The sequence below is a fragment of the Falco cherrug genome, chromosome 5 (assembly GCF_023634085.1).
Source record: "Falco cherrug isolate bFalChe1 chromosome 5, bFalChe1.pri, whole genome shotgun sequence".
NCBI classification, from domain to species: domain Eukaryota; kingdom Metazoa; phylum Chordata; class Aves; order Falconiformes; family Falconidae; genus Falco; species Falco cherrug.
In genome coordinates this window covers 55,220,344-55,234,698 of record NC_073701.1, presented here as the reverse complement: position 1 = coordinate 55,234,698, position 14,355 = coordinate 55,220,344, and the positions used below count along the sequence as shown (strand labels likewise).

At 39.3% G+C, this 14,355-nt stretch overlaps 1 protein-coding gene across 4 annotated transcripts in view; it reads right to left on the bottom strand.

The window, feature by feature from the left end:
* TBC1D30 (TBC1 domain family member 30) overlaps positions 1-14,355 on the bottom strand; it is a 60,581-nt gene that overhangs the window by 44,884 nt on the left and 1,342 nt on the right. For 3 of the 4 annotated variants that reach the window (XM_027812390.2, XM_027812391.2, XM_055711806.1), the window contains exon 2: positions 12,747-12,911. The exons of the other annotated variant lie outside the window; for it this stretch is intronic. In XM_027812390.2, coding sequence (XP_027668191.2) covers positions 12,747-12,911 — 165 coding nt within the window. The remainder of the gene's footprint in view (positions 1-12,746; positions 12,912-14,355) is intronic. 4 annotated transcript variants of the gene reach the window in all.

Here is a 14,355-nt window from a genome sequence, read left to right as displayed (position 1 = left end):
CATATGTATTGTATGGATGGCAGGGAAAACATATTGATCAGTACCACATTGCTGTGATTTTAGGGAGGTAACTATAATTTACAGTGAACTAAATTTAGAAGCTGTTTCACTGCTGGCAAAACCCAGCAAGAGGTTTCCAGCTTTTACTAAGAGAGAAATATAAAAGATAGGGTAACATGAAGATGGAATATGGACTTTATTTCTTTGGCAAATTTGAAGCGTATGTGAGGAGCATTCACTTACTGCTCAGTAAGTCAAATTTAGGTTATTAAGAGCTTCAAGAAAAAGAGCACTTTAAAATCTGAGGTTCTCATTTAATATTTCCTCCAGAGCTGCTCCAGCACAGAATTATAAGCAGGACTAGTGATCCAAACAGACTAAGTTCACAGCCCACTTCTCTAGCATCTTGTTTTTAAATGGCAGGATTATCTCACAAAGCTGCAGAAACATAGCTGCTATTACCGCCTGATGCTCCATAAATCAGTCTATTCCTAGTCCTAATTATGCCAAGCAGCTGTTATCCTCCACTTGATCTCTAGTATCCAGGATATCTTTTCTTCAAAGACTAACTCAACCAATATCTGGAAATAAAATGCTGTGTTAAAGGCCATGTACCCCACTGGGCATTTTCAGTGAAGCCCCATTAACCCTCCTACAAGTTCACAATGGTAAGAAAACAAAAAAAAAAAAAAAAAAAAAAAAGGCATTTAATTAGGGAAAAGAACAGCACAGTTACTTGTACCAAAGTGTAATCCCCAGAAGAATAAAAAAAGGAGGCAGAGCTAAGCTAGACAAGTGTGAAAGACTATGCGTACAATCTAATTGCACAACTTTTTATCTCAGGCTGTTTCCACATCCAAAAGCTTGTCAGAGAAAGATTAAAGATTGCAATGACATGGTATTATAGTTAGGCAGCTCACACAACCACCCCTGCTGTAAGCTTATACACACAAATAAATCCTTACATCTTGATTGTCTGATGTTTACCATAGATGCCATGGCTTTTTGCTGCCTGCAGAATTGTAGCAGGATCTGCCATCAGTTCAGAAGTGACTAAAGGATTTGCAAAATATGAATGCAGTCAGGTGCACTTCTCACACATCGCTCCTTCACACAGCCTTTGGCAGCAATGGCCATACAGCCAGTTTCATCGCAAATTCCCATTTAATGCAATGAACTCCTAGATTACACCCTGGATGCTGACAGCACCTCACAGCAAAGAACATGACCACTTTTGTACACAGACCTGTGGGCTGAGCCCTTTGCTCAGCTGGGCCCTGCACCCCACTCCTCCATCTCCAGCCAACACTCACCCTGCCGCAGGCAGACACACTGGGCTGGAGTGGGATGAGCTCAGTTTCACACTCTTCCAGAACCTATGTGGAAATCAGCACCTCATTTAACCACAATAATTCTCGAGTGACTAAATAAACGCATCGCTTTTCCAGTTTTTCAGGGAACTATCAGATTAACCAAACTTTACCACTGATCAGGTATCCATCTGAACAGCTGCAAATGAGCAGAGGGAACAGTGGTGCCTGACAGTTACTTCTGATGTCATGACTAACCCACAGGGAGTGTAGACAGAGAACAGATTGTTCTGACTGTTGACAGCAAACAGCAGCATCCTTCCTTCAGGTAACTGCATGCCTCCTCAGTTCGAGCTGATCAAATTCCACCTTCCAAAGTTACTGCAGTACTAGAGAAATAAGATATCACTGGTTTGAGAACCACTTTGCTCAGAAAAAATATTATTATTATTATGTAATACAAGTATTATTTAGCAAGTAATCAAAAAAGCACACAAAAATATATCACAGTAATCCCTATTTCTAATACTCAAGAAGTATTTTATGTAACTAGTACTATCCAGTATGTCAACTTTTCACGGCACAGCTGTGAAAAGTGTAATTCAGTGCACTCAGAACTCTACACGCCTCACAAAACTTACCCTGCCAGGTCAGCTACCACTTTGCAACAGCAGCAGTGTTACAGTTACACAGTATGGAAAAGAAGCCAAGCAGTCAACCTCCGAGTTGTATGCCTACCCAAAATAAACACAGTCTCAGGTGTAGCACTAACTCAACCATTTCACTGTTGTCACAGCTGCTAGCACACTGACAAAGAGTATTTACATCCTATACCAAATGTTGCTGGACAAGAATCTGGTGATTCTGCAATCTATACTGAATTCCTATACTGAACAATATGCATTTTCTGTTGCAAACTGGGCCTAGATTTAGCAGTCAGATAATTGCTTACAAAAGGATTTACTGAATTTCCTGTTCAGGTCCATGATAAGCAATATAGTATTTATTCTACAAGAATAAGTTTTTATATTGTAATCCAGCTGTTACTATCCCATCAAGTTTCTACAGAATCAAATAAAAAATACTGTGGAGCTACTTATTTGGGAGGGACAGAGAGGAAAAAAGAAAACTAGTTGAAGTTAGATAAGCAATGGCTGACGCTTGCCACCTCAGGTGACTATTACAGGATGCCCCTTTCACCTTAGCAGCAGAGGCCAACCACAAAACATACCTACACAACACACTTCAGACAGGTCAGTTTACCCCCACCTCACCCTCAACCCAGATATCTGCTGTTTCCCAGGACAGTTATTCCAAACGGGAGAGAATGAAAGATGCAGTGGTACAGCTCTGAATTTCACTGACCCATAGTTTACACAGAAGTGGGCCACCACAGCTGGTTGACCAGGGTCTCCCAGGTCTCACCACACTCTTTGGGTGAAGGCCTGGTATCTCCCAAATGGTAAGCTGCTGTACTCAGCAGCCACTTCCTTCTGCATGAGGCACATTTGGGGCTAAGTTTGAGGCTCAAACAGGCAGAAGAGAACAGGCAGCTGAAGGTTCTTTCAGAGAGGAGTGCCTGAGGTCTGCTGCTCATTTGCTTCCACCTAGTCCTGAAGCCCTGGCACCTCCCTTTCCCAGGAAAATCCCACCCCTCCAGAGACAGCAGCTCACTGAACTGGAAAATGAGCAGCAGCAGTGCCCCAGGAGGTAGCACCTCCCTCAAGGAGGTAAGGGTCTCTTGGTCATCAGGCTCCACACTGTCTCTAGAAATTTACCAGCAGTAGCAACCCCAACTCTGAATGTGGCCAATCTCCTATTAAAAGTAGCAGTGGAATGATACTTTAAAAAAAGCATCAGTCAGGTATATTCATCAAGCCCAGCGACACTTGAAACTAAGTACCTAGACCCTGAACAGACTTCCAGAGTTTGTGACAAAAGCAATCCTACCTCAGGATCCTGCCACTAGTCAAAGCAGCTGCCAAGACAATTTGCTTAGTTAAATCCTGAAGAATGTAGCTGAAGGAGCCCATAATAAAAGCCATTTTTGAGAACTGCGGAATTTTTAGCCCATGATGGAATATAAGATGGCATTCTGTTCAGAGCAGGCAGGGAGGTATTTTTGATGGAGGTAGGACTTCAGCAGCCAGAGTTAGGGACAAAGCAGCACAGTATGAAGTATGTGACATGGAAAAGTAAGGATTCATATAATCCCTAAAGACGCAGAAGAAAAATCTATGGCTTAGGAATGCATGCCAGCTCCTCAGCTCCCTAAATGCTGGCAATCCCAGGGCTGAACAGCCATGGAGTGAGCTGCAGAGATAGCTGGCTGCACGTTCCCTGGAGGATCTCCGTAACAAAGCTGGTTGGAACCACTTTAATGAAGAGCTCTGCCATAGAATACCAGCTTGTGGAGAGCAAAGTCCTTCACAGCAGAATGTTAACTTTGATGGCAACAATTTCCAAATGCTAAAAGCATAATTTTTATTCTTTTTAGGATTAAACATTTTAACATCTTAAAAATGGCTCGTTACATAACATGAAATGAAAAAGGGTGAGATGTCAAAATCTGAACAAAGCATTTTAGTTCAAAATGTAAGCTTTCAGAATTTTGCTTCATAAGCAACTGACTTCTGTGAGTGGGTGTTTTATTTCATGCTGGAACAAGATATTTTAGTTGCTGTAACCTTAAAGCAGAATTTCCCTCAAAGTGAGGACTCCAGGCTCTATACTGTTCTAAGCACTAGGTTTTGTCATCTTTTGAATCTGATTTTCTGCAGTGGCACAGACCAGAACAACTTTTCAGTGAAGATACGACCAAGTCAGAAAAACGTCAAGTGGTACAGAATAAGGGGTAGATACTGTTCTGGTTTTGGCTGGGATAGAGTTAAATTTTCTTCTTAGTAGCTGATGCAGTGATGTGGTTTGGATTTGGTGTAAGAATGGTGTTGATAACACACTGATGGTTTTGGTTGTTGCTGGGTAGCATTTATATTAGGTCAAGGACTCTTCAGTTTCTTGGGCCCTACAAGCAAGAGGGCTGGAGGGGCACAGGGAAATTGGGAGGCAACACAGCCAGGACAGATGACTCAAACTAGTCAAAGGGATATTCCATACCGTATGACATCATGCTAAGTATATAAGCTGGGGGAAGAAGGAGGAAGGTGGGAACATTCAGAGTGATGGAGTCTGTCTTCCCAAGTACCTGTTACACATGATGGAGCCCTGCCTTCCTGGAGATGGCTGAACATCTGCCTGCCCATGGGGAGTGGTGAATGAATTCCTTGTTTTGCTTTGCTTATGCACATGGCTTTTGCTTTACCTATTAAACTGTCTTTATCTCAACTCAGATGTTTCCTAGCTTTTACTCTTCCAATCCTCACCCCCATCCTGTGAAACTGTGGGGGGAGTGAATGAGTGGCTGCGCAGTGTTTAGTCGCCAGCTGGGGTTAAATCACAACAAGGGCTTACCAACGCTACTGCTCATCAAGTGATCAAAGGTATATAAACTTACTACCTACAAGATCCATGCTCTGTGTGTACCCCACCCCCCATCAACAGCACAACTACACTTTAAGTCTGGGAACTTAGTTGATAGTTCTCTAGAAGAATATCCTGTGAGAGGCAACGGAGCAGCACCGGGCTGCACCACAATTTTACTGACTTGCTGCTCTGTTAAACTACTTCCACTCACACTGCTTCCGTGAGTCTCCAAGCTGGCTGCGCTACTCAAAGATCAGTTCCAAGATCATATTCTCATCAGAAGAAAGTAACCACTACCTAAAACCATACCAGGATTACTCAGTTAGTGATTACTTGTCAGCCTTTAGCACACAGATAATGCTTTCCATGTGGGTAACTTCCAACAGTACATAAAATACTGTGGTAGTAAACTCTCAATGGCATTTAAGAACAGAAATTGTTGCCCTTGCAAAACATCAACATCCTGTTCAGTGTTCCACACTGTTAGTATTATATTTGGTAACACTCACTTTTCTTTCTCCCAGACCCCCTAACAGATATCCATAATACACAATCTAATTTACATTTGCAAATACTAAAGATGACATACACCTACTCCTCGAAACACTTCTTCATGACCTAGTGCACAGCAATGAATTATGCTGTTTGCAGTCCTTCTCCTCCAAGCCTAATATTAAAAGGAAAGTAATCCTTCTCAGTCCAGGCTCCCATTGCAATGGAATAAGCTTTCAGATTTCCCAGAACCTCAGCTGGCTGAAGCAGAGTGAAATATGATAATCAAACAGCAGGTAATTTTATATTGCCCACTCTAGTTGATTCTTCTGAAGGGCTCACCAGTAATATTACTAGATGTCACACAACTTATTAATAATGCTAGATAACAATGAACATGTCTGGTAAGACCACACTTATGTCTACAGTCATTTTCCCTCATGCACAGTCCATACACAAAAGACTGGAAGGTGAATGTCAACCATCCAGATCAAAAGAACTGCTGCCCAGTGGTCCAATGCAGCTTACGGACCAACCACACAGCCCCCATCCCCACTGAGCCAAGCTCCGGCATCCCTAAATACAGGTTGTCTCTGTTTTTAACTGTCCCATTACCTCACTCCCGGCAAACCAGCACAAGACACAGAATGAACTACAAAATCCTTGTTAACTAATCCTCAGTCTACCTCCACGTCTTGAGTCATAAATAACAGAGAAAGCCTTCACTCTACGCAGCATAACTGTTTGACAAAAATAGCAATAAAAATTCAATAGCAATATTCTATTTATTTACACATGTATTGCTACAAATTCTTTAGTCAGTTGCCTAAAGAAAATTCAGCCTACCTTTGGCAACAGCTTAAGCAAACACCTTCAGATGACTATGACATTTTCAAGCTCACAATTCTGTTCCATTCCATTTCCCTTTCCCCACCAAAAGGCTTCAAAGGACAAAAGATCAGCTGGAACTAAATTAAGAACAATTCATTAGGAAAAACAAGAAGTAGCCACAAGCAACATTTCTTAAGTATGCATTTCAAGAAGCCAAGCATCAATTTTAAGGATCAAATTCATGAGCACCCACAAAGGGTACACACTAGTAATGTTACCAAGCACACAAATACAGATGAGGTAACAAGAAAGCTACTGAACTGAAACATGCAGCCAATTGAGTCATTTGAGGATGACTCACAGGAAATCAGACTCCACAAGATGCAAACCTCCTATTCTAACCTCATCAAAGGAGGAATGTACTTTCAACAGATAAGTAAATAGTTATTGCTATAAAAAGTGACTGAAGCAGATTCATCTGGCTGTAGACATCAGAGCTACTGAGTTAAATTTAAAATGTATTAGACCAACACCTTGAAAACGAGACATGGTTTTCTAAATGAATGACCTGTTTCACATCCACTTGGAAATCTAAATTAAGAGTTGGAGATTAACACAGCAAGTACATGATACTCACTCCTTTAATTGGAAATGAAACACTGGAAATCGCACAGATATTAGTATTTTTAAGTTTAATACAGAACATCCTTCTCTATATATTTCAGACATTAAAGTGAGGAACATGAAAAGCAAACACAAGCTTAAAATTTGGCCCCTAATTTATAACAATGGAGATTTGAGGGCAGAGGGTGTTGGCAAAATTGCCACAGTAGCAGCATTCACCGAGTAACTCAATTCTTCATAAAGAAAGAAAAAAAATTAAACCAGGCTAAAAGAGGTGTTCCAGGTTCAAGCATATTTATACAACTGCAACAGTACATCAAACTACTGGGAGGCGAGTGGGGAAAGACAGATAAGCCACATGCATGATTTGACCTGCATGAATATTACATAGGTACACAAGTGCTTGTCCCATGTTACAAGACATCTGATCCAGAGTGATAATCATAGAATCATATCATTGAATACCAGGTTGGAAGGGACCTCAAGGATCACATGGTCCAACCTTTCTTGGCAAAAGCAGGGTCTAGACAAGATGGCCCAGCTGAATCTTAAAAGTGGCTAATGCTGGGGAACCCACCACTTCTCTGGGGAGATTATTACAATGGCTGATTGATCTCATTCTGAAAAATCTTCCCCTCCTCCAAGAACCTCATGAAGTTCAAGTTCAATCAAATCAATATTAGCTGTGTTAACAGTTCACAGTATACTGTATTAAAGCTGTCCTTAGACCTTTAATCAAAATTTCATCCTATGAACTAAAATTTGTGAATGTTTGCCTTTGTTTTTTAAGAAATGTAGAGGGAAGAAGAAAGATGGAGAAAACAGGTGAGCAGATAATTAGTGCATGCAGGAAAAAAAACAAGGAAGAACATATGAAAGAGACCAAGGAACAATGTGAAGAAAACTCAGAGATGGGGAGTAGTCTGACTGACAGCTAGCACTACCACTGCAGGGTAGACAAGACACAGGGAAGAGGAAAAAGGAACACGGCTGAGAAGTGCAATATTTAAAGACTGGGATCAAGTGAGAAAAGCTAACGAAGAGTTAGGAAGGGGGGAAAAAAGTAGAAAATGGGACAGGACACACAGATGTGGCAGGACTGAAGCTAAAGAGAAACTCTGGAGGGAGGGAACGAGGAGACAGAAAACAGAAGTTTAATCTAGATGTTGAAGTACTTCTGCATATCTAAATTGCACTCATCCAGTTTCCTCTGAGTGAGTTCCATACACTGTGAGGAGAGTTGATGCTACAGAGACAGTAACATGTTCTCAGAAGTTGAGGAGACTTCATAGCCCAGACATCTACCAGGAAACTCAGTCCATCCCCTGGGAACCATGTAGGGTACTAATCTGTGTGCAGATGCCAGTTTGTGCTGAGCGTCTATCCAGTTAAGATGCACTTAAAGAGATCACAAGTATTGCTAGTAAGTATATAAACAAACTTCTGAATATCTGTAGCTGGACTCCGAAACGGTCAGCTCACTGAGTCAGAAGCTTCTGAATAACCTCCACAACCATGTGGGAATTAATGATCTCAGTTAGAATTAAGAAGCCATGTGTCACCATTTTTCATCTACTTCACATATGGAACCTATTACTTCTTTTGTGAACAACATTTGTTTGACTGACTTTAAATCTTTTCATCCAATCATGGCCTGACCACATTTGTAAAGTACTTCCCTCCACGTTTAAAGAAAGGATATGAAAGCCATCAACCTATGAAAACCAGAGACGCATCTCTATCTCTGCACAAAATAAAATATTCTGTCTCCCTCTACTGGCTCTGCATTCAATCAAACCAGGAGGAGAAAAACTAGAAAGCTAATGTTTATTGTTATCTTGGAGAATTCTATTCAGGAGGCAATGCTGAAATAATGGAAGAATGATACTTATCCTTAATCGTAGTTTCTAAAACAGTATTACAACACAGCATACTAAAAGTCTTTCTGAACACAGCATGAGACCCATTTAAAGTTATGGTGCTATGTACCTATAATAGCTACACAGCACCAATGCAAAATTTTATACTGAATTATTTCTCCATAAAAAATACAAGGGAATATTAATGAACTTTCTGTTAATATAACTTCAACTTATTCTATATTGAATCAGATTTAAGCATTCCTGCTTGCTTCCAGCCAGACTGAGCAACAATTGAGCTGGATGATTTTACTTTTAAGTAATATATAGATAATACATGCATTCTTTTTTTTTTATTAAAATGACAGGCAATCAAGATTTGTGATTCAAGGAACCTCTGGTTTGCATTTTGATCAGTCAAAATTATATTTAACAATATAAGCAAGCTGTCACTATATAAAATACAGGAAGAGAGAAAAGAATGAGATGTCTTTTGTACATTCTTTAAATCATAGCTGCAAAGCCTTGATTTATTTTTTACTGAATTCCTTTTCTCAAATGATGCAATCAAGGACATAAAGCACTGCTTTCTTTCTAAGATGGGTTTGAAATAGTTCACAATGCTACAGAACAAACTTATATCTTGTTACTCCAAATAAGTCAAAATCACAAGAGTAAGAGAAATGTGTGCCTAGAAGCTATGTTTGCCGTCAGGCCATCACTGTGATTTTTCTCTTACTGCTTTTCTTCACTGGAGTATTTTATTTAAATTTTGGTTTTAAAAGTGTTACTAAAAGGAAACTGGTCAGTCACGTATCTTACAAACTAGAAGTACAGCACAGTGTACTGCTTTTAGCATGTATCCAACAAAACAATTTATCCAACCTCAACATACCCATAGCCATTCATGTTTCTGGCCAAAATGCATTTCACTCTGCAGCCAACTTTGTTTTCTATGGTAATACCTATATGTATGCAAAACATGTATCAGCTACATGGGATAAAGGTCAACAGCACAATGAGAAAGACAGTAAGTTATGAAGTTGTCTCTGGCGACAGTTTGTTCCTCCATATTTACTCTATCCACTCAGGAGTTCAAAAGCTGCAGGCACTGTGCTGGGTATTGGTGGTCCTAAAGCACAAGCAAGCCCAACACGGGCTTCCAAAGCTGCCAGAGGGCCGTGCACAAGTCAGAGAGTGAGCACCAGACAGCTCCCTGTGCAGTCTGCAAAACTTGCAGATGCTGAACTGTCAGATACTGAACACACACAGTTTTAGGCATACAGTTTTTTAAACAGTACCTGTTTCTTACTCTGTTAGAGTAAGACTAAACCATGTTAGACACTTCATCAGAAAATAAGGGATCAAACTTATCAGCCCTGTAATTTCCTAACTAACTGAAGTTACCACTAGGAAGGCATTTGTCAGGCAATATGCACAAGGGTCTGAAAAAGCGAGAATTAAGCATCAACAGAATTTCCATCTTTTCTTGAAACTGTATTTGTTTGCAATTGGCCTACACACATTGTTTAAAGGTAGCATTCAAACATCTGAATGTGAAGTTAAGGTTAATTTAAAACTAGAGTTCTACCTCTACATAGAGATCTCATTATATGGGAGGAAAATATTCCCAGTGTATAAACATACAACAAAATTCTCTATGAATCAGTTGAAGAATCACTTCTTTTGAAACATTAGAATTAATGATAATGCAACTGTAATACATTTTAATTTGCCAATAAATAACATACTTTAAAAGAAAAAATATTTTAAAAAATATTTTAACAACTTTTTCATACTTACTTGATAAACATTTTAGTTCTACGGGATATCATAATACTAATACTGTACACGAAAGCACATTATAAAGCTTTATGGCACATAACATTATACTGCAAGTACATGCTTTCATCAGAAAAATCTGGAACAATGAAAACTTCTACAATTAATAATAATGATTTGAATATGTAAAAATGAGAGGGTAGTCTACAGAAAATCTAGTTTCCAAGGGCTTCAGTGAGCAGAAAAACTCTCTTACATTCTGGTCCGGAGGAAGAGGTGTGCATTTTTTAATGTTCCACCACATTAACTGTTCTTTTTTTAAAGTTAAAAGAAAATAAAATAGATCTTTCCATTGTTTGCATAACAGTTTTGCTGAGACTTTAAGACTTAACTACATACTCAGCAGCTGCACTTCTCAAGCTACTCTAAGCAATCACCTTCTCCTGTGCACCCATTTCTACCACCCTCTGCAGAAACTAGGAACAGGGAACTCACAGAAAAGGAAAAAGGTCTTACCAGATCACATCTCCAATTTGATTATGTCCCACACAGTGGTTCCTACTACTACAAAGGAAATTGTACCAAAGCAAGAATAAATGGTTGGAGGGAAGATGAGTGGTGCCTGCCTTTGGACAGCTGTTGATCAAATAAAAGGCCTGATTACCAGGAAATTCAAAGTTGTACATCCTACAGGAAGAGCTTATTCCTGCATTCTCTGTATAGTGCTAGTACATCTACACTGAACAATAAAAACAGTCTCAATCTATTCCAGAGCAACTGAAGTTTCCAGGATTCATTCAACAAATCCCAGTGGCTTTGGATTAGATCTTGAAGCAAGAATTAACTAAGTTTTTGGTGCCCTGGAATATACATCTGGATTTCCAGAAATACAAGCTGAAAATGAACACTAGATAAATATGCTATATTAATAATTAAAAACAAAAATCTCACTTGAAGAGATGTAATACACAAACCTACAAATAGTATTCAAAAACCTGCATGCACATGCATGGATATTAGGCAATAAACTGCATTACTTTAAAACTTCAGAACTTCAGCTATCTCAGTTGTTACCACATCTTAAACATAACACCCCATTAAGTGCAAAATGGTATCTGAAGTTTGTAAACATTTGTATTTAGGATGAAATTCCGTATCCCTTTCAGTCAATAGGTTTTTACCTAACAAATGAGGTCAGGATGCTCAGACCTTCAAAATTTATAGTCAAATCCTCTAAACACTCAAGACACATGCAAAATTCAAGTAGCCCCATTTAAAAGCAGACTACAGTATACGCTTAAGTGTTAATGGCACTGAGGACTCAGTTATCAAGCTGATGCTGAGAAAGAAGAGTAGGTAAAAGAAATATGCCTACGCAGTGCATGACAGCAAAGAACTTCCATGTTAGCTTTAAGTAAAACAAAGGGACACTTCCAAATGTTTAAAAATTACATTTCACGGTAATAGACAAACCCTTAACTAAACTACATTAGCACATGCCACTACATTAAGATTCTTTTAATGAAATTTTTACATGCATCTCAAAGCTCCTACAGGCATTTTTGTGAAAAGACCATGCTTTGTTTACTGTACCTGAATATTTGTGTACCTGTCACGCTGCATGTTAATGAAAAATAAGACAGGGAACATTAGGTTATTTTCACATGTCCTTTCTAAAGGTGTAATTTCTATTTATTTTTACATACAACATTACACGAAGCTTCATTTTAGCAGAACTAACAAAAGCACTTTAGCCTATCTTTAGATGACAACTTTGTCAAGTCAAATAAAAAGGTTTCACTGTGCTGGAAGAAAAGGCAAAAGAACGAAGAACAACATTTCTCCTCTTTCCCATGCACCCTCTCTGAAACCCCAAAACCACAGATGCTGATAAAGAGGTTTGAGGGACATAGGTTTGTTTTTACTAATACTCCTCATCTTGAATCAACTCAAAAGGAGTTACACACTACCAACAATGCTGTGGGAAAACAACTGCATGTGCTTTCTATAGTTTCCAGCAAGAAGAATTTCCATTTCCAGCTTCTCCCTTATAAACATATGAAAGCACACAGTTAAACACAGCAGGTACGCCAAAAAATTCAACTCAGGCTTTCTGTGAATTATAGCTGAAAAAGCCTGGCAGACAGCCCACAGTAAGGGCTGAGGCTATGGCAACCTTGCTGAGCGAGTTGAACTTTGTCTTTTCCCAGGTGCCACTGACATCACCGGAAACCAGTCTTATCTAATGAATAGCGTATCCTGGCCTCTTGACTTAAAATCAAGTGTGAGGGCTTAGTTGAAACACTGCCCACATTCACGAAGTAAACTACTTACACTAGTACACACGTACACGGAAAGTACTTACATCGTTTCTGGGAAACTGCCTGTAAACAAGCTGTGACAATATCACAGTTCTTCTGGACTTTTTGCACAAGCCTGTCTTTCTGCTTCAGAAGACGAAGCAACTTTGCTGACTGAACAGTAATTCTGTAATTCAGTTCTTGTTTTATAGTTGTTAGTTCAGCGACATCTGCCAATAAGTAGAGAAAATAACTTCAGTACCGGCCAAAACATTCACAGCTTATTGTAGCTGACACACAAAGGGACTTGGCCCATGGACATATACATATACAAACTTCCTATAAATTACAAGTTCTATTAACCTGGATAATTCCCAGTTATAAACATTTTCAGGATCTGAGCCAAAATCTTCAATTTTCTTTTAAACCAAAGTACTTCAACCTATTGCACATAATAATGTTCAAATTATAATGATATAAAAATTATACCATTATAAATTGGAAACATCACAACAGACGTAGCTAGAACATACCTACATTTGTGCAGCCTGTGTGTAAATTTTAAATACAGTACCTTCCAGAAGTTGCCTGTGGAAAATGTGCATGGGGAATAAACAAATGGTAACAGACAAAGGAATATGTTCAAGAAGGTGCAAGCAAAGCTAGAAATGCAACTCCAGGACGAGCTCTAAGTGGGGAACTCTTTCTACTAAGATGAAAACTGGGTGGCTTCACTCATGGCCACAGCTATTTCCACTGGTCAGTCACAGTGCCACCAGACCCCCTTAGCTCACCAAAATGTCTCAGCTTACTTCTACTGTTTCTATTGTCCCCCATGCAGTAAGCTTCAGGTCCAGGAAAAAAAAGGGAGTTGTTGGGGAGATGTCATAAGTCTATTAATTTTTTTTTTTTTTTTTTTTTTTTTTTTTTTTTTTGAGTCCTCTGTTCTGATCTCTGAGGCACACCTCACCACTGAAAGCTTGGGTCTTTGCCTATCACATGCTGGCATCTTCAGCTCTTCCCTGTAATAGCCTGGTACAGCTTGCCACCAGCATCTAAACACCTGTCTGTTCCCTGCAGCTAAGTTTTCAAATCCTATCACTTTCAGTACAACCATGCCCCCCTGATGCTGGAAGAAAAATCAATCAAAAAAATCCATACATTGGTAACCTGATCCAATCAGAAAAATATTTATGCATCCAGGAGAAAGCTACTATTAGTGGGATGGTAAACTCTACTCATACAGCAAAACTTCTTCAATAATTCTGGAGAACTTAAAGAAAAGGACAAATTAGGCTGAAAGGACACTCAGTCATGGGAGAGTAAAGAGCAAGGTATGATTCCAAGGAAGGGGAGCCACTAGTAAAACCATCCTGTATTTTACAGACACTACCCTGTTTCAGCACATGCTGCTCAGCTGGAACTCCCAATCATTTGCACCAGGCAAGGTATTTGAAAACCACATCTGTGGATTTTGAGAGAAAAAAAATTAAGTTGTATCCCTACTGACTTGCACAGTCACCACAAAAGCAGTGAGCTGAATTTTATTCTTTCCTGCTCATGTAAGTTAACTGTCCCTGTAAAAACAATTCACTTTGTAGCAAAATTAATGCATTTAAATTCTACAAAATATATTCCCAAACAAATTTCTTGTTGATTCCCAGATTGCCACAG